The sequence below is a fragment of the Helianthus annuus genome, chromosome 2, assembly GCF_002127325.2.
Source record: "Helianthus annuus cultivar XRQ/B chromosome 2, HanXRQr2.0-SUNRISE, whole genome shotgun sequence".
NCBI classification, from domain to species: Eukaryota; Viridiplantae; Streptophyta; class Magnoliopsida; order Asterales; family Asteraceae; genus Helianthus; species Helianthus annuus.
The window spans coordinates 119,692,379-119,713,869 of record NC_035434.2 but is presented as its reverse complement, the minus strand read 5'-3'; the positions used below and the strand labels follow the sequence as shown (position 1 = coordinate 119,713,869).

Below are 21,491 nucleotides of genomic sequence, written 5' to 3'. Positions count from 1 at the left end.
TTATACTTTCTTGTAGATGGGTAGTGGTTTGCCCTTTTGAATGTGGGCCAGACCTTTAACATTTGAATACTTGACAGTGCTTTCAAATTAAATGTATTTTAAAGTGATTTATATATTCCGGTTTATGATGCAGTAATAACATAAGAAAAGCCTTGTTAGACAGCCTCTCTGGCTGACACATTAGCTTTTCTTATGTAATTGGGATTTCTTGTTTTATAGAAAGTATATATTGTTTTGATTTTATTTATAATAGTAAGGTTAAATTGGTCATTTCACACCCATTTAACTGAGAAAACTATCCATCCGCTTCAGGGACTATCCGAGTAACAACTCATCAAACCACATGAAACAAGAGTGCAATTTTAAAAAGTTGAGAACTAAATGTGAAATTTCAACAAACCACATAAACTATCCGGGCATTTTACTCGGTAAATAAAGAATAGGCTAAGGGGCTGTTTGGTAGCATCTGAATGGTCATTAAGAGGCTACCTCTTAATGGAACCATTAAGATTTTACCAATGAGAAACCATTAAGATTTTACCAATGAGAAGGTAGAAGAATGTGACATGTGATGGTTTACCATTCAGAGGTTACCTCTTAACCATTCAGACTTGAGGTTACCTCTTATTCATTCAGAGGTTTTAAACCATTAAGAGATAGCATCTGAATGATCATGAGGCTACCAAACAGCACCTAAACATAAAAAGCCCTCTTCAACATTTCAGTTCTGGACTTGTTTGTTTCCATTTCTTCTTCACAAAATGGAAACCCTAGAAGATGAACAATCAACGAAGACGGATGATACCGAGAAACCAAAGATTTCAGTTCCAGGTGAAGTAATCGAAGAGATCCTCTTAAGACTCCCCGTGAAATCCGTACTCCGATTCAGAACCCTCTCTAAACCATGGCTCTCGCACATCTCCAATCCATCATTCACCAAGCTCCACTTCACTCGCGCCACCGCTGCACACCGCACCGCCTTATTCATTTCCGCTTACGATGAACCCACTCGCAAACGACACTTTCTTTCCACCGCTCACGACGGTGGACCCGTCACTCATCTCATGACACTAGACGAGCCTTATTCCACCGTTACCACACAAGCCGAACATTTGAATGGGTAAGTCTTTTTTACTTGCGTCAAATTGGATTCTGATGACGTTTTCGTTGTTAACCCTAGCACACGTAAGATTTTTAAGCTCCCTCATCCTTACACTGATGATGGAGATGGAGATGGAGATGGAGAGGGGGATCTCTGTTACTTATTTGGGTTTGATGAGTCTAGAAACGAACATAAGATTTTAATGATCAAGAAGCTTCTTAAAGAACCTACTAGAGTCCAGATTATGACTCTCTCTGTCAACTTATTCATGGACAGTGATCGATGCGGAGCTCCTGTTGGTTTTAGTTGGGCTAGTTTCTACTATGAAAGTAGTGTTTGTGTCAATAGTGTAGTACACATAATGCTTCTAAGCTCATATGACATTTTGGCGTTTGACTTGAGAACTGATAAGTTTTCAATAATTAGCACTCCTCAAGGTGTTAGGTCCCATGGTCCCTCTTGGAGCGGTAGGATTCTGCTCAAACTTAACGGGGTCCGTATTACAAAAATCAATGGTTATATAGGAGTTGTTTGTCATTATTGCGTAGGGGAAAACAATGAGATGCATATTTGGATATTACAAGACTATGAAAATCGTGTTTGGGTCAAAGAAATCATTACATTCCTCGACTCTTGGATCGAATTAGATGGCTCTAGCCCGTTTCCTTTCCCACTAGATGTTAATATAGATGAGGTTATCTTTTGTCCTCAAAATAGGACGAGACTTTCTTTTCCCCAAGTCTTGGATCAAACTGGCATGGTGTATGGGGATGAGATGAGTGTACCTATCTATAACAGGAGGAGTAGATGTTGGAAATCCTAACAGTTCACCCTCGGTCATCGTTTTCCGTGCTCAAAAGACGTGAAGTTTGATGAAATCAAGTGTTATGTTGAAAGCATGGTGCCTTTGTAGGCTTGATGATCCAATGCAAGTTCTTCCATGGCCAAAGTTTGGTTCCTGCATCTTACTTTGTTTCAGGTTTACACTTTGTTGGTATCTCTTTAATGTACGATCTTATGGAGTTAAATTGGGTTTTACCAGCCCTTTTGAATCTTTTGATTGTAAATTTTTTTTTTCCTAAACCATTTAAGTTGTGTTACATTTTGGAAGGAATGTTTTCAACAAGAAGATTCAGAAATATGTAGATTAAAAGCTAGCTCTGTTGTAGTACCAACCAAACAACATGAGAGTATATCAAAAATCAGCTGAAATATACAGTGAAAGTGTGTAGGTAACCTGATTTCTTTAAGAAATATACAGTCAACCGCCTGATTAAAATTGAATATATACAAATAGTCAACCGGCTGATTAAATTGAATATATACAAATAGTGTACCGGCTGATTAAAATTGAATATATACAAACTGAACCATCACTATGTTTTTACAAGACAGTTGCAATGGTTTAGGAAAACGACACTTGTAATCAGCATGCTACCATGCATAAGTAGTAAGTACCCTATTATTATGTTTGTATATGCTACCATGCATACATAATAAGTCTATCCATTTAAGAATGCTTTGCTGCAATTTGAGTAGATGAAACCATGGTCTACATTTACCTGCTTCTCAGGGCCGGCCGGTAGGGGGTGTGGGGTGGGCGACGGCACAAGGCCCAAACCCTCCGAGGGCCCAAATCTTTTAATTTTGTGTAGAATTTACGTTGTAGAATTTAGAATATGTATACACTGAATCGGGTGATAACATAAATGAGCCTTGTACTAGTGGTTACTGCCTTGTTTAAACAACAAGGAGACATGCGTTCAAATCCCAGCATCTACAAATTCTTTATTTTAACTTTTTTTTTTTTTTGTTGGTGACATTTAATGCTTAAAATTTTGTCAACCGCATCTTTCCCTTTAATTAATAAATTACTTCCTAAACTTAGCTAAAAATAACTATTTAAATTAGATCCACGTAAAATTTTAGTGATTGATGAGTTTATATTAAATAGAGATTTTGGAATAGGGCCCAAATTTTTTATCTTGAACACGGCCAAAAAAAAAAATTGTGACTTTCAGAGAGACGGCTTGCTCTTCTCAATGAATTTTCTTTGGAGATTCCATGTAAAAACTAATTAAGCTTACTGCATACATAATGTCAGACATAGTTCCGGTTAAGTAGAGTAGGCTACCAAGTAGACTTCTATATAAGCTTGGATTCACATCTTTTAATTCTTTTTTTTTTTTTTTTTTTTTTTTTTTTTTTTTTTTTTGTAACATTGACCCAAATTCTGTAAGAGTAAGAACAGTTGAACAGTCCTTTAGTTTTTTACCTGGAGTTTTTAGCATACTTCTGTTCTGATACATAGATCATGTGTTACGAACCAAATCGTTACCAATTGATCCAAAGAAATAAGATAAGAAGCTTGATAGAATATTTAGAGAGAATTCAGACTAAACCATATATTTTTGTTCATAATTCTCATGAGAGTACTTGTTGCAAAATATATAAACATACAAAGCAAAGACACGTAAAGGAATAAACTGAAATGAACTACTACCACTAACCTAATACATATAATTAAACAAATATAAAACTTGAAATGCATGCTAGTAAATGGAAAACGTGTGCATGGTTGCCCGAAATCGTGCACACATCATCATGTTTCTTGTGTATTTTACTTCTATTTCTAAGAAGTTATGTAACATACCATATGATATCAGTTACGTCAAACTCCTTTTTTAACAGAGTTGTTGAAGTTTTTTTTTATCATATTAGGTGAGTTGCTTGTAGTAATGAGATCCTCTACAATTCTACATAAAGACATACAAATAGCAGAACGCTCTAAATCCGTATTATAAATAGTGTATGTCCATAGGTGCACTTTTTCAATCCACCTTCTTAAAAGTTATCTGTCCTGCACACCATGCTCTTCGGCACTTTTTTAATCCACTTTCTTAAAAGTTAGACCGAGTGTAGTGGGGCAACCTTTTGAGTGGGCGTCTTGCGACACGTGGCGCCACGTCACATAAGAGGATTTTGACCAAAAAAGGGGGAGTGGGGCAACCTTACTGGGTGGGGTGTCTTGCGACACGTGGATTGATTTATTTTGTCTTTTTTTATGTAAAAGATATAAAAAAAAGTCCTATTTTTTATAAAAGTCTTTTTTTACTTCAACCAAAATAAAAAAATACATCAACTAAAAAAAATTACTTCAACCAAAATAAAAAAATACATCAACTAAAAAAAATTACTTCAACCAAAATAAAAAAATACATCAACTAAAAAAAAATTACTTCAACCAAAATAAAAAAATTACTTCAACAAAGGTTATATTTTTCTCGAATTTCTTGTTTCATTTGCTCGGCTAAAGCGAGCTCGGCTCCAGTAAGGTTTGTCGTGTCGGTTGTTAATATTTGCAAATCAAGTGCTTTTTGACGACTTTCTTTCAGCTTTAGCTTTCGGTCCCCGTGTTCTTTTTTTAAGTTGATCCGTTGTTGGCTCGTTTGCAACAAGCCGTCTAACTTATTGGTCACTTTTTCGAACGTTTCGGTGTAGTCGATTCGTACACCGCTAGAAGACGGTTGGGCGGCTTTTTTGGCCCTATCTCGGCCAACCGGCCGTCGTGGTGGTTGAAACGCTTCGGCCTCTTCATGTGGCTCTTCGTTGTCTTCCTCAATGTCGTTGAGATTTATTTGACACCGAGCGTCCGACCCGGTACTTTGATGGTCGTTTGAGGATGAGGTTTTTGACCGCTTAGCCGACGGTTGGCCACGAGTTTTAAATGGATCGAAGGCGATGACTGTGTGAAATTTCGAACTCCTTCTTAAAAATTGCCAAATAGCAAGATAAGGAAACGCCTTCTTGTGTTCGACTCGGAATTCATTTTGGGCGTTTGCTTGGAGCATCGCATCGTCGAAACCACTTTGGCGCACACGCGAGTTACTTAGGCGAGTGTATATTTGGTTGAAACTTTGAATCAAAGGACGCATTTTACGCCACTTCGCGCCGATACCATCGGCATCACGGTATCCTTCTTCTTGATCTTCCAACTTGAGGAAAACGTTGTAAATACGAGACCAATATGTTTTTTCCTTTTGATAGTTACTACATCTCGGGTCTTCGGTTATTTCTAGCCAAGCCTTGGACAAGCTCATTTCCTCGTTGGAAGTCCATGGTATCGGTTTGGTTTTCAAGCGTTCTTCACCCGGTGTTTTCCTCTTGTGTGAACGTTTCTTTTTTTGAGGTTCAACATCATTTTGACCGACATCGAACTGGGTCTCCGGAACTTCTTCGTCATCTAAATCAACCACTAGATGGAATACAAACAAAGTTAAAAAAAAAAAAAAACATATTCTTTACAAAAAAAATATCTAAAAAATTTATACCATTTTGTTGTCTCGATCCTCCAACGTTTTGAAAACCACCGGGTTGTTGTGTGTTCCAAGTGGTGAACCCCATATGTTGCGGTATGGGTGTATTGTTGTAGTATACTTGCGGTGTAGGGCTAGCAACGTGCATATTATTGAAATAGGCGTAAAAAGCGGGGTTATTTAAAACGTTTGGGTCCGCCATATCGGGTTGTGGATTGGAAGATTGTGTATTTTGGTTGAAAGGAGGGATGTTGTGGGGATACATTTTGATGAGTTGATAGAAGATTGGTATAAATTTTGATGAGTTGAGAGAAGATTGTGGTAAAAATGTGTTTGATATGGGGTATTATTTATAAAGGTTGGATTTAAAAAAAAAATAAATAAATAAAAAAACTTGGCCAAACTATCCGTTGGCAACGGATACATTGTGGGAAAGTGTGAGAGTTGGGCGACGTGGTTGAGTCGGGCAAGAGGGGGTCGCCACCCAAGTCGCCCCCGGGGGCGGTGTTCCAGGCGATACCAGACGATCTGGGGGTGGGAGTCGCCTCACTCCCCTCAGTCTTATCTATCCTGCACACCATGCTCTTCGGCTTGTTAGCACGTACGTCTAAAGCATTTTTTAATAAGCAGACCTTATGTTCATTCCCCTTTTTTATATATCCTTAAAAAAAATTAAATTTACATTGATTTACCAAGAAAATTGAAAAAACTAACATATATGTATATATATCCTTAAATTTACACCATGCTCTTCGGCTTGTTAGCATGTACGTCTAAAGCATTTTTTAATAAGCAAACCTTATGTTCATTCCCCTTTTTTTATATATTCTGTCACCAGACTCACCACGTCCTTGTTACTATACTTTTGGGGTGTCTTAAGATCCCTAAAACCTTCCTAAAATCCTTATGACACCCTCAAAAGTATAATACCAAGATCAAAAGTTAGTGATCAGTTAGCGACATGGTGACACAACACACTAAGTGTTAAGTTGGGGGTGACGAGCGTCAAATTGATAATTGGGGGTGGCAGCGGCAATCTTCTATTTTAGTTAGTGTGTTAATTTAATTAAATGAAAGAGTTAAATGCCCGGATAGTCCCTGTGGTTTGGCCTTTGTCCAGCTTTAGTCCCTAACTTTTTAAAATTACCTCTATAGTCCCCAACTTTTCAATTTCCATTCCCGCATAGTTCCTTGCGCGGATGTATGTTAGTTTTTTTCAATTAAGTGGGTATGAAATTACCAAAATACCCTTGTTATTAAAAATAACTTAAAGGTAAAAGGAAATATTTTTAAATCAAGTGGGGCCACCTTTATCCTACCCCGTACCCCCTCTCCCCTTTCTCTCTTCCTCTTTCTCGTTTTTTGTCTGCAAGAATCAAACCACCACCACCACTTCATTTTCCCCACCATCTCCACATTTCACCACCACCTTTAGATCCCCCCCCCCCTCTCTAAACCACCACCACCTTCATCTCCGTCACCACCATAAAACCCCATTGCTTGTCAACACCTCTATCACCAACCCATCGCCCTCTGCCACAAACACCACCATCGCCGCCATAATCAGATGTGTGAATTTGAATGATTTTGGAAAACAGAGCATCAGTTGTGGAATGTGGAGAAAAAGATCTGATTATTCAAATGAAAATGGATGTATATAAGCAGGGGTGTGAAATGTGAAGAAGAGGATCTAATTGTGACTTGTTAATATCATATTAATATATTATAAACGAAATGGGTGTATAATTTTTGGTTAAATTTGACTGTGAATCATGATTCTGGAAAACAGAGCATCAGAAGAAAAAAAAACAGAGTATCAGAAGCAGGGGATCAAAGAAGGTGGAGGAACTCCCTAAAAGAATTATTATTATTGTTAGTCACAATCTTTTAAAATCTCAAAGTAGTAGCACTAACATCACCATTAAAAGCACACACGTATTTAAAGGGACGCAACACACCTTGCTAACGGGACTTCCGTTGTATGTTTTGATACGTGGTTGAGAACCGGTGATTGTAATTGTTTAATTTGATGTTTTTACACAAGTTTTAGTTTCGAATTGCCTACTCTTGATTAGATTTGTGTTTTGCAGGTCTATTGGAGTTTAAGGAGCTTTTCGTGAGCTTTACGGGTCACCGGAGCGAAAACAGGACCACCGGGAAGCGACACGGGTCAACCGGAAGCAAGGAATGCGGAAAACAGAAAATCCAACATCCAAGCACCGTCGCCGACGCCCATAGGGGCCGTCACCGACGGTTCACACAAATTTCCGTAGCCCCAGTTTCTCCGTAGACAGGGAGATAAGCCGTAGCCAGAAGACAAAGATCTAGGGACCGTCGCCGACGGGGCATCAGGCCGTCGGCGACGGCTTCTACATTCTGCCGACGAGATTTTTGCTTGTTTGGGGGTGTTGGAACGAATCAAAAAGGTTGTTGGCCATCAATTCGGGGGTTACACCTTATTTTGAGTTTTGAAAACAAGTCTTGGAGCCATTATTCACTATCATCTCATCTCCAATCACCCTACCATCGATCCTACAACCCGAATCAAGAAATCATCATCATCTTCTTCTTGATTTCAACAACCCTAGTTCCATCCTCCCATCAATTCACCACACCACACATCCATTTACCATCATCATTCAATCAAAACTCCAAACCTCATCCATCATTCCATCTTCACGCTTCATGATGATCCAACTCAAGTCTACAACATCCGGTGATCAAGTTTCTTCGATCATGCGCGGCTAATTCCTCGGAGGTTTCACCCCGGTGTAGGTTAATTGTAAGTCTAGGGTTAAAACATTGTTCTTGGATTGATTTTGTGACAAATTGCTTATTGATTTGAAACTTATGATAATTGTCTTGCATTTGTATTGAATTCGTAAACCGTCGAGTGAAGATTAAACTTGACTTTGTGAAATGAATATGTGCAATTATGCCTTGTCTAGGTTAGAGTTTACATGTTCTTGGTAACGAAGTGCATTGTGGTCCGTTCTTTATAACGTTGATAGCTCTTGGCACCTAAGCCGTGTAACACTAAACTTGTTAATCGTTTTTGCAATTGAATCAATCTTAAAACGTGTAGGAACCCTAGGAATGCAATTACCGAACCGGGTGTGAGCCTTGTTTTCTTATTATTGTTCAACCAACCATTTTCACTTTTTGCGTTTAGTAATCGTGCGTAGTTAATTTAGTTAATCATTTTAGTTATTCTAATTCACAACTTCCAATCAAACAAAAACACAAAAACATATTTAGCAAGCTTCATAAAAGTGACATTTTCAATATTTCATTCAAAGTCCATTCGCAAACCACATACTCTTCGTGGTTCGACCCCTTGCTACCACTAGCTATTTGTTAAGGGTAATTAGGGTATATAAATATTATCTTTGACCGGAGTGCGACTCTCCGTTCAAATTTTGGCGCCGTTGCCGGGGAGTGCGTGCGCTTTGTGCTTGGATATTGTTTGAAATTTCGTGATTAACTGTTTAATTTGTTTAGCTTTCTTTTTGTACTTGTCTTTTTCCTTGTTACGCGGGGTGTGTTACTTGTGCAGGTTACAGGTAGTGCATGCGTACACGAAATTCCGGGAGGACTTCACCTCTAGTCTACGAACCGGAAATTGAAAGACTCACAAGAAGAAACTTAGCAACCGGTTAGAAGCAACTCTTGCTTCTAATCAAACCAACCAAACACCACCATTCACACCAACCATTGAAACCGATTCAATGGCAAACCACAATTCCAACCAAGAATTTAACCCAAACCAAAACCTCCACCCAAATCAATTCCAATCCCGAGGAGCCTTTTATCCCGCTCAAGAGCAACCGGGTGGTAACACAAATGCAAGACCACCCACTCCACCTTTCCGAAACCAAAACACCAACAACACCCAACGAACACCTCAACAACAACCTCTTCACCGACAAGCATCGTTACCTATTAACCTTGATGATCGGAATGTCAACTCCGATCGAAGAGGTAACCGTGATCACGGCAATCCCGTAAATGAAGACCCGTTTTTCAACATCGACGATTTAAGGAATGCAATTCCCGATGACGAACCGTATAGTGTTCCCGGTTATCAATCACCGGAACACGTGAGCATTCATACGGAAAATTCGGACGATGGGGGTTATTATGATGATCGAGCCAATGATGATGAAGATTGGGGTTACTTGAATAGGGGAAACGTATACAATGCTCGAAGGTACGACGATGAGGAGTTTGGGTCTCAAAACGCCAACTATGTTGGGGAAGAGGAATATGGCTACGGGGGTGGAAGAAACAATGGTTATGGGAACAACCGTCAACCACAAAACAACAACCAACGGAACCGGAATGAAGGGTTTTACAACAACAACAATAACAACAACAATGTAAACCCTAACCGGATTCCTCGTTTTGTGGGAGGTGGTAACCCGAGGGATAATCGAAGAGAGGATCGAAGAGAGGAAAGACGGGATAATCGAAGACCGGTCGATCAAGAAGTTAACGGGCCACAACGTCGTCAACAACCTCCACGGGGAGTAAATGACCGTTTCCGACCGATAGTGACCGAGAACAATTCTCCAATAGTATGCGAAAGGAGGATGTTTGATTGTAAACCGCATTACATCAACATCCTTCCTCATTTCAACGGGAGGTCCAACGATGAGCCGTACACCCATTTAACGGAGTTCTCGTCTATTTGTGATACTATTGGAGGACATAATTTCGCACTAGAGGAAGTGAAGCTTCGGCTATTTCAATTTTCATTGAAAGATAAAGCAAAACAGTGGTTTTTTACACTTCCGGCCAATAGTATTCGAACTTGGGAGCAAATGCAACAAGCGTTTTTGGATGAGTACTATTCCATGGCCAAGACCGACGATGCTAGAGATGAAATTCGGTCATTTCGTCAACTTTCAAGTGAGCCTCTACATGAAGCATTCACCCGATTCAAAGAACTAATGAGGAGATGCCCACATCACCAAATAGAAAAATGGGAATTGGTGAAATGTTTCGTACGGGGTTTGGATGATGCGACTTGGAATCGGCTCGAGACGACAAGCAATGGTACACTCTTGAGCAATCATGAGGATGATGATTGGGAATTTTTGGAGAGGATGAGCAAACGGTCCAAACAAAAAGAATCGACCGATAGAGCAAAAAGGCATCCGGTTTCCCGGTCACTTCCCGATCTCGATTCCAAGGATCGGATTTCCACCTTAGAGCGGGAAATAGCTCAATTGAAGAAAAAGAAGGAGGTGAATGTGGTTCAATTTGAAGTGTGTGAAGATTGTGGTGATATTGGGCATAGCACCAAGCAATGCCCAACGGGATCGAGTGACTACACCGAAGAGGTAAATCAAGTGTATGGGGATCGGAAGCAATACGACATGAATTCCAACACTTACCATCCGGGTTTGAGAAATCACCCTAATTTCCGGTATGGTAACGCCTCAAATCAAATGAATCCGAATTTCCAATCGGGTAATCAAGGTAGTCAAGGTGGGTCTTCATACAACAATCGTCAAGGTGGTAACCAAGGGGGTTACCAAAGGAATTACAATCAAGGGGGTAACCAAGGGTATCAAAACCGTGAAGGTAATTATCAACGAGGTTACAACCAAGGCGGAAATGGGAGTAGTGCTTCAAACTCTCAAGGTGATGACTCGATAAATTCAAAATTTGATGCTATTATGAATGCTATCAATCATTCAAATCAAGAGATGAAGAAAGAGTTTGAGGTACGAGATAAATCCCATAAGGCGTTGGAGAAGCAAGTGGGGCAACTTGCTCAAGAGATGGCTCAAATTCGTGGAAGTGGAGGAGGACTTCCAAGCGACACCACGGTGAACCCTAAGCATCAAGGGTCGAGCTCGAAAAACACACGTGAGGTACCAATAAACAAAATTTCTTTACGTAGTGGTCGAGTGATAGATAACGGTGTTGAGCCACCACCACCCAAGTTTGTTGAAGGGGTGGTGGAAGATGCGAGTGATGATGAAGAGAATAACGGTCGAACGGGTCAAAATAAAAATGAATTAAAAATTAACAAAGATACACCCGTTGCGACCGTTCCCATCCCAAAGGCTAAGGACAAGGGTGTGGAGGGTAATACCGCCCCTTTTCCCGAAGCTCTTTTGGGACCATCTAAGAAAGTGGTAAACAAAAGAGGCCCACATCAAGAGGAGATGTGGGAAATTTTTAAACAAGTTAAAATTAACTTACCACTCTTAGATGCTATCAAACAAATTCCTTCATATGCGAAATACTTGAAAGATTTATGTACCCAAAAGAGAACTCACAAATTTCCTAAAAAACTTGATTTAACCGAAAATGTGAGTTCAATTCTCTCGGGTGCACTTCCACCAAAACTCCAAGATCCGGGGGCGCCCATTATTTCAATACAAGTGGGTGAATTCAAAATGACACGGGCACTTTTGGATCTTGGGGCGAGTGTGAGTATCTTGCCGGGTAGTTTATATGACCAATATGATTTTGGTCCACTTCAAGTGTCGAACACCACCGTGGTGTTAGCCGACTTGACCCCTAAACTACCCCGTGGGATAGTCACGGATGTAATAGTCAAGGTCGAGGACTTTTACTATCCGGTGGACTTTCTTATGTTAGATTATGTTTCTTTGGACCGAACCAAGCAACCAACGGTGATCCTAGGTCGACCATTTTTGGCAACATCGAATGCCCAAATTAATTGCAAATCGGGCACGGTCGACATGACTTTTGGTAACCGTCGGTTGCGGTTAAATGTCTTTTCAGGATTAACGGATCCTCTAGTTGGCGATGAATGTTATATGGCGGACATCGTTGACGAGTGTATACCTCTATGTGACACTAGTGTCGAAGAGGAAAACACAATAGAGGAGTGTTTCATGTTTGACAGGTTACAAGGAGAAACAAATCGGAGCATGGATGAAGAGATGAAAGAGTTGGAGGTTATGGCGGCAAAAGAAGGAAGGCCCACTTGGACACATCAAGTGGAAAGTCTTCCGGAAAGCATAGACACGAAGCTAAAGCCGTCATTGGAAGAACCTCCGGCATTAGAGTTGAAGGTGCTACCCAAGCATCTTAAGTATGCTTATGTGGGTGAAGGTAGCACGCTCCCGGTCATTATTGCATCCAATTTAACCGGGGAGCAAGAAGAGAGGTTGATGAAGGTATTGGTCACCCATAGAGCCGCTATCGGGTGGACCATTGCGGATTTGAAGGGAATTAGTCCCTCGGTGGTGATGCACAAGATCATCACGGAAGATGGAATGAACCCTTCTCGCGACACACAGAGAAGACTAAATCCGAATATGCGAGAAGTAGTGAAGAAGGAAGTTTTGAAGTGGCTAGATGCGGGTATTGTATACCCTATCTCGGATAGCCAATGGGTGAGCCCGACACAAACAGTTCCAAAAAAGGCGGGTATTCAAGTCGTCACAAACGACGCAGGTGAAGAGGTCGCCACTCGGCCGGTAACCGGGTGGCGTATTTGTATTGATTATAGGAAGTTGAATGCCGCAACTTCCAAAGACCATTTCCCTTTGCCGTTTATTGACCAAATAGTTGAGAAATTGGCCGGACAAAAATTTTATTGTTTTCTGGATGGTTATTCCGGATACAATCAAATTGCTATACATCCGGAAGACCAAGCAAAGACTACCTTTACTTGTCCATATGGTACTTTCGCATTTAGGCGGATGCCATTTGGACTTTGTAATGCCCCCGCCACCTTTCAAAGGTGTATGATGAGTATCTTTTCAGATATGGTGGGGGAGTCTTTGGAAATCTTCATGGATGATTTCTCAATATTTGGGTCATCGTTTGATACATGCCTTGACCAACTCGAAAAAGTTTTGAAAAGATGTGTTGAGAAAAATCTTGTTTTGAGTTGGGAAAAGAGCCATTTCATGGTTCAAGAAGGGATTGTGTTGGGGCATGTAGTGTCGAGTCGTGGGATAGAGGTTGATCGTGCAAAGGTGCAAGTTATTTCTACTTTACCCTATCCCACGAATGTTAAGGGTATTAGATCGTTTTTGGGTCACGCGGGGTTTTATAGAAGATTTATAAAAGGGTTTAGTGATATAACCAAACCCCTATGTAAGTTATTGCTAAAAGACCAACCGTTTGAATTTAACCAAGATTGTCAAAATGCCTTTAATGTGTTGAAACAAAAGTTGGTTGAGGCCCCAATCTTGCAATCACCGAATTGGTCGTTACCATTCAAAATTATGTGTGATGCAAGTGATTATGCGGTGGGGGCCGTGTTGGGTCAAAGGGTAGATAAGAAACCTGTTGCTATTTACTACGCAAGTAAGACTCTCTCGGATGCACAATTGAATTACACAACCACCGAGAAAGAGCTGCTTGCGGTGGTATATGCGTTGGATAAGTTTCGTGCTTACATATGGGGTACTAAGGTCATTGTTTATTCTGACCATTCTGCAGTTAGGTATCTCATGGACAAGAAGGATGCGAAGCCGAGGCTAATCCGATGGGTTCTCTTGCTACAAGAGTTTGACCTAGAAATTCGAGATAAGAAAGGGAGCGAGAATGTGGTCGCGGACCACTTGTCTCGGTTGAGTGTGGAGGATTCTTCCCGTGAAGAAATCAATGAGACTTTTCCAGATGAGCAAATTTTAAAAGTTGGAATATTACCATGGTATGCTAATATTGTCAACTATTTGGTTACAGGTGACTTGCCGGCTCATTGGGGTAGAAGGAAGAGGTTGCACTTCCTGTCTCAAATCAAGTATTACACGTTGGAGGAACCGGACTTATTCAAGATTTGTCCGGATCAAGTCGTTCGAAGATGCATACCCGACGAGGAGATTCCTAGCGTCTTGATGCACTTGCATTCATTTGCTTGTGGGGGCCATTTTAGTGGTCACAAAACTGGACACAAAGTGCTCAATAGCGGCCTTTATTGGCCGACTATTTTTAAGGATGCTTTTAATTTCGCTAAAAATTGTGTTGAGTGTCAAAAGTTAGGGAGTATATCAAAAAGGGATGAAATGCCCATGCAACCGATCCTTATTGTAGATATTTTTGATGTATGGGGGATCGATTTCATGGGCCCATTCCCTAATTCGCATGGCAACTTATACATTTTGGTGGCGGTTGATTATGTATCTAAATGGGTCAAAGCGATTGCCACTAAAACGAATGACCACACCGTTGTTTGCAATTTTGTTCAAACAAATATAATTTCTAGATTTGGGGTTCCCCGAGTGATCATTAGTGATGGGGGATCTCATTTCAAGAATTTCAATTTTGGCAAACTCTTGAAACGGTATGGTGTTGACCATCGAATTGCTACTCCCTACCACCCACAAACAAGCGGTCAAGTTGAGGTTTCCAATAGGCAAATAAAAGAAATTTTGCAAAAGACCGTTCGACCCGACCGAAAGGATTGGTCAACGAAGTTGAATGATGCTTTATGGGCCTATAGAACGGCTCATAAAACGCCTATTGGAACCACTCCTTATCGCTTAGTTTATGGGCGAAATTGTCACTTGCCAGTTGAGCTTGTGCATCGTGCTTGGTGGGCTATAAAAGAGGTTAACATGAAATATGACGATGCAGGAAAGGAGCGAAAGTTAAAGCTTTGCGAGTTGGAGGAGCTTCGGGAGGAAGCGTACGAGTGTGCCTCAAAGTACAAGGATGACATGAAGAGGGCACATGACGCAAAGTTGAAGCCAAAGGAGTTTGAAGTGGGTCAAAAGGTTTGGCTCTACAATTCGAGGCTTAAATACTTCCCCGGAAAGCTCAAGAGCAAGTGGATGGGCCCGTATGTGATTACACGGGTCGGAAGGCTTGGAGATGTTACAATCAAGGACCCGAAGGACGGGTCGAAGCAAACGGTTAACGGGCACCGCCTTAAACCATTCCTTGATGGTAACGAAGAGAAAAAGGACGCAAATGTGGAGTTGGTATGTTTCTTGGTAAGCGTGCCAACATATGAGGTGAAGTAAAAGGACCGGTAACATGCTTTGTAAAGTTATGTATATCTATTCAATTGTTTGCGTAGTTGGATGTGAATCGTTTCCGGTTCATACTAACCTTTCTTGATTGTGGGAAGTTCGGGCACTCCAAACGGGTCATGAAGATACAAGGTATGTTTTAGATTTGATTTGGTGCATTGAGGACAATACACGATTTTTTGGGGGGTGGTAGGGCCGTTAACGGTTATTTGTTTAGAAATTTTAACTCATAAAAACTCACAAAAAGATTTTTATTAATTTTTAGGAATTTTTTTAGTGTACATAGCCCTTTAATAAAAGTAAATAAAAATTTAAAATATATATATATATATATATATATATATATATAAAAATTGAAAAATAAAAAAATGGAATATATAGAAGCCGTCGCCGACGGCATGTCATCCCGTCGCCCACGGTTCCTGCATTTCTCCGTCGCCCAAAATTGTCCGTAGACAGGGACTTAGGCCGTCACTACCAAGTCACAAAACAACCACCGTCGCCGACGGTGGTCTTGTCCGTCGCCGACGGTCCCTGGATGATCAGCCGACGCTGATTTGTTTATGCGGCTCACATTCACCTCCAAACCCATATTGGGTAATTAAACTCGACCCGAAGCAAGTTTTAACCACCCATCTGACCCGACATCAACCTAACATCATTCCTAAAGCAGATTCATACGTTCTTCTTCTTCTCTCTCTTGCCTTTCAACTTCACCTTCCCCAACTTCTCTCTAAAACCCTAATTCTTCTCTTCTCCTTAACTCTCTCAAATCTCCACCAAATAGCTTGATTCTTGAGTCCATCTTGAGTGATTTTCAGAGAAGAACAAAACCCCCATAACCAATTCCATCAATTCTTGCTTGATTGTAAGATTTCTGGACGGGTGTGTTAGGGTTCTTGAAGAGTGTGCATCCAAGTTCTTGTTTTTACACTTTTCTTTGGTTATTCCTGTCAATCTTCACTAAAGGTATGAACTTTCACTCCATTTATGCATGATTTTCATATATTGTTGTGATTTCTTCCGAAATTTTAGACTTATTGTTTAAGAGTAGGTTGTTTATCATAATGTAGGATGTTTAAGCATAAATTCAAGGGTCTTTGCTTGATTTGGGTGGGATTTGAGCATGCTTAGTTTTAGTGATGTGATTACACTAAGATTTTGGCATGATTGAACATAATAGTGATGTTGAGCATTGTTGAACCATGATTTTTTTATTTTAAAAAAATCTTAGGAATAACCATATTAGCCAATATAGACGATAAAATGAGCGACTTTGGAAGTTTAAAAAGGCGATTTTACATCTAATATTGGATTAAAATTCAACATTACATATCATGTTCAAAGTTTGAGATTGTTGAAGGTTGGAATGTACTAATTGTTGTTATCTTTGTCTTATGATTGTAGCCATGTTTCGTGGGAGCAAAAAGGCAAAGACCTCCGGTCAAGGTTCATCTTCGGGAGCCGGTTCGGGCTCTGGGGTTTATCAAAGACGATGGGAACAACTTAGTAATGTAGAAGAAGGCGATGGTCAACTTGAAAGACAAGATTGGGCTTGGGAAGAGGCGAAGAATAGTGGGTCGGCTTCGAAATGGAAGGAAGAGAAAACAAAGGCTCTTTCTAGATACAAGAATAAGAAGTTGGAAGCCAAGATGTGGAAGATGAAAATGGTTACGGGCATTTCGAAACCCGTACCCGACAGGGCGGTTTGTGAACGTACGGTGGATGTCGAAGAGTTTAGGAAGATTGGGATAGTGCAGAGGTTCGAGAAACTCGGTTGGGAGCGAGTGATTGATTGGTGTGATGACATCACCAACCGGGTATACTTGGCGGCAGTTTGTGAGTGGCTATCCACTCTTCGTTTTGAACATTCCGATAGACCAGCCCATATGTGGAAGTTGATTGGGAACATTGGGAAAAATCAAATGGTGATGTCCTTCGAGCATATGAATGCTATAGCGAGGTTTGACTCGCTTGGGGTCGACGCATACGATTATTATGGGTATGATCAGTTTTTGGATAACAAGAGGAATGATGCTGACCCAGTGACTCTCTTGGAGGATACATTACCCGGTTCTGGGGGTTCAGGTAATGCAAGGGCAGATTTGTCTCTGATGGGAAAAATATTGCAAGGTATCTCGTTGGAGAACATTATGGTACGGTTTGGAGACCGTGGGACGGTGAAGGCACCCGACTGTCGGGTGGTGCATGCATTATTATATAGGACGCCCAAGCTCTCGTGGCGCCAAATTGTTATGATTAACACATGGGATACACGGGAATCGTTTAAACGCAAAATGATTCCTTACCCAAGATTGATCAGCGCCATGATTCTCCAACAAAACGAATTACCTCAAGACTCACTATGGGTATCCAAACCCATTGATCAATTCAACTTTGCCTCTATGAGGCGACATTGGAACATAACCGTGAAATCTTTTGGGCATTTGCACACGGTTGAAGATGAGCAAGGGGATAGCTATCGGTTCAACGACAAGGAGGTTGATGAAGAAGGTGAGGAAGAAGGGGGCGATGAGGAGATGCCCGATGTTGAGGAGGACATTGATCCTTCCGGTCCACGGGGACCGAGGCGTAGGTACCGAAAAAAGCATAGGGAAATCTCTGCCAATGTGGCAGATTTTGTGAATCAAAGACAAATACCGTCGTATCGGTTGTGGAACCGTGCGGATCAAGGGATCTACGACAATGTGTCGGCGGGTATTGGTGAAGCAAGAGAGTACCATGCTAGTCGGAAAGAATGGGAAGAGGCGCAAGGGGCGTACTCACAACAACAATGGGGTTTTCAATCATCTTTCCGCGAGAGGGTGGAAAAACAGTTGGAGGAACAGCAACTGCAACATGCGTTACAACAATCTCAAATGGAACGCATGATACAGCTGCAAGAAGAGGAAAGGGCCCACAGACAAGCGTGGGAGGAAGAGGATGCTAGACGCCGGAATGCACAGGCAGAGTTGGACCAACGCCGATGGGGGGCGTTGGCTTTCTCCAAGCAGATGGCAATTAACAATTTCAAGGTACTCCATGACCAAGAACGCCATCAACGAGATTATCAAGCCGGGCTTCCATATGCTGAACATTCGGGGTGGACTGATTACCCCAACCTTCCTCATCCGCGAGGGCCAGCCGATCCAATCCCTCACTGGCCCGAAGCAGTCGGCTCGAGTTTTGTTCCCATGCCATACCAACCGCCACCCCAACAAGAGTCAAGCCCGTTGGATAACTATAGGGATATGCTTGAGGCCCTTACTGGTTATCCGTACCAGCCGAACCCGCCCGTGAACCCCAATGAGAGATATCAGCGGTAGAGGCTAGGTACGTTTTTTGTTGTTGTTGTTGTATATTATTAGTTTAGTTTCGTTTTTCTCATTTTGATTATTTAAATTGTTGCCTAGTTAAATGAACTTTGTGGGTGTGTTCCCTATATAACCCTCACGAGACCGACTCGTCCTCCCGAGCTATCGGGAGGTTTAAAGGGCTTGCGTGCATATGCTAAATGCCGTCGTGATTCCTACGAAAGTGAGTTAGGTTTATTGTAGTGTAAAATATTTTCCACATAAAGTCAAAGGTAAAATAATGTATGGCTTGCTAATAATTTCATAAAAGTGGTAGAACTAGGTGACTAACAAATTTTGATGGTTGTGAGAAGCATGCTTCTACACAAGGGTTAAGATTTGTAGGTACATTATGTTCGTGAGACGACCGCTTTGTTGAAAAGATGAAGAGCACACGAGGAACTAGCGAAAAACCAGGTGCATACGTTTCTTTGTACCTTTGATTTTTTAGTTAGCAAATAAGTGGTTGTAAATTGTATTTTATTTTCCGGGGTGTAATTTTGGGGAGGTTAGACGTGCCACATCCCTTGTGCTTTAAAAACTCCAGTTCTTACACATTGAGGACAATATGTACCTCAAGTGTGGGGATGGGGGAGTAGTAAAAATTTTCGATTTTGACCCGTTCATTTAAATACTACACATTGAGGACAATGTTTACCTCAAGTGTGGGGATGGGGGAAAATTTCAAAAAAAATTTCAAAAATGTCTTGTTTTCAAAGCAATCTCAAAAGCACAAGTAACCAAGTCAACGAGGGATGTCACAAACCATTTGGTCTGTTGTCATGGTCAAGTTCAAATTAATAAGCATATCGGGTATTTAGCGGGTGGTTATTTGAGAATAATTCGCCTAAGGAACTAGCAATGTATGCATATCACATATCATACCCTTATACGTGAGGTTTGAGCCCTTTATACATCATAGATTCACATTTACATGTTTCTTTGTCTGAGTGGGCCATTAGTCGCGTATTGCAGAACTTGCAACTTTTGATACATTTGAGACTATAGACCAAATACAAGCACGAGAATGATTAAGGCATTAGGTAAAACTTTTTCTCTTTAAACCATTTTTGTATCCTTACCCGAACAAACTCCTTAGTTGCCATTTTGAGCCTAGACCTTTCGTTTGATCACCCACTTAGCCCATAACCATAAGCCTTTTCTTTTTAAACCCGTGTGATGAAAATTCGATTATAGGAACTTAAGTTTGTATAGTTGTGATTCATTTTGTATTAAAAAAAAATCAGAAAATGTTGCGAAAAAGAATGAAAAAGTATTGAGAAAAACACAAAAAGATGTGCTAGTAGTTTGTTGAATAAAAGGCGAAAGTTTTTGCCATTGTGGATGTTTATAGTTTGCTTTTGTTTAGGATAGTCTTTTGTAATAAAATTCGAATTTTTCATCACCATATCCACTTTAAAATGTCCTATTCCCTACCCTTTGCCTAGCCCCGTTACAACCCTTCAAAGACCTTTTGACTAGTGCTTAGCATTTGTGTTCGATAGTGGAGAATGATTGAGTTGCAAGCATATGCGGGTACGTGTTCTAATCGGTTTGAGCGATTAATTGTTGAAATGCTAATACATTATACATGTTAGCAAATTTTTAAGCCGAGTGGAGAGCACACTGTGAGGGATATGCATGAGTTGTTAGTTTACGGGCGGGTTAATCTTGGGTAACCATTTGTGTATCTAAAGCACGTTACCATTAAATACATTGAATATTATAAAGAGTTTGAACTTTAGTATGACATTAGACCTTAACCTTTGTCTCGGGAATGGGATGTATATTCGTTGTTCGACCCACGTGAAAGTGAAAAAAACAGATTTGCTTGGGGACAAGCAAAAGACAAGTGTGGGGATGTGATACGTGGTTGAGAACGGTGATTGTAATTGTTTAATTTGATGTTTTTACACAAGTTTTAGTTTCGAATTGCCTACTCTTGATTAGATTTGTGTTTTGCAGGTCTATTGGAGTTTAAGGAGCTTTTCGTGAGCTTTACGGGTCACCGGAGCAAAAACAGGACCACCGGGAAGCGACACGGGTCAACCGGAAGCAAGGAATGCGGAAAACAGAAAATCCAACATCCAAGCACCGTCGCCGACGCCCATAGGGCCGTCGCCGACGGTTCACACAAATTTCCGTAGCCCCAGTTTCTCCGTAGACAGGGAGATAAGCCGTAGCCAGAAGACAAAGATCTAGGGACCGTCGCCGACGGGGCATCAGGCCGTCGGCGACGGCTTCTACATTCTGCCGACGAGATTTTGCTTGTTTGGGGGTGTTGGAACGAATCAAAAAAGGTTGTTGGCCATCAATTCGGGGTTACACCTTATTTTGAGTTTTGAAAACAAGTCTTGGAGCCATTATTCACTATCATCTCATCTCCAATCACCCTACCATCGATCCTACAACCCGAATCAAGAAATCATCATCATCTTCTCTTGATTTCAACAACCCTAGTTCCATCCTCCCATCAATTCACCACACCACACATCCATTTACCATCATCATTCAATCAAAACTCCAAACCTCATCCATCATTCCATCTTCACGCTTCATGATGATCCAACTCAAGTCTACAACATCCGGTGATCAAGTTTCTTCGATCATGCGCGGCTAATTCCTCGGAGGTTTCACCCCGGTGTAGGTTAATTGTAAGTCTAGGGTTAAAACATTGTTCTTGAATTGATTTTGTGACAAATTGCTTATTGATTTGAAACTTATGATAATTGTCTTGCATTTGTAT

General features: G+C 40.9%; 3 protein-coding genes across 3 annotated transcripts; 2 read left to right on the top strand and 1 right to left on the bottom strand.

Moving 5' to 3' along the window:
• Positions 1 to 761: 761 nt before the first annotated feature.
• On the top strand, positions 762 to 1,925 carry LOC110895690 (putative F-box protein At1g32420). Its single transcript, XM_022143018.1, has 2 exons — positions 762 to 1,120; positions 1,181 to 1,925. Exons 1-2 carry the CDS (start codon positions 762 to 764, stop codon positions 1,923 to 1,925), a joined length of 1,104 nt encoding a protein of 367 aa, XP_021998710.1.
• A 2,440-nt stretch (positions 1,926 to 4,365) lies between these two features.
• On the bottom strand, positions 4,366 to 5,202 carry LOC110876628. The gene has a single exon (XM_022124791.2). It carries the CDS (start codon positions 5,200 to 5,202, stop codon positions 4,366 to 4,368), a length of 837 nt encoding a protein of 278 aa, XP_021980483.2.
• A 5,900-nt stretch (positions 5,203 to 11,102) lies between these two features.
• Positions 11,103 to 18,718, top strand: LOC118485638. The gene is made up of 6 exons (XM_035981977.1): positions 11,103 to 11,226; positions 11,644 to 11,748; positions 12,676 to 14,238; positions 14,743 to 15,203; positions 15,440 to 15,524; positions 16,800 to 18,718. Exons 1-6 carry the CDS (start codon positions 11,103 to 11,105, stop codon positions 18,716 to 18,718), a joined length of 4,257 nt encoding a protein of 1,418 aa, XP_035837870.1.
• Positions 18,719 to 21,491: the final 2,773 nt, after the last annotated feature.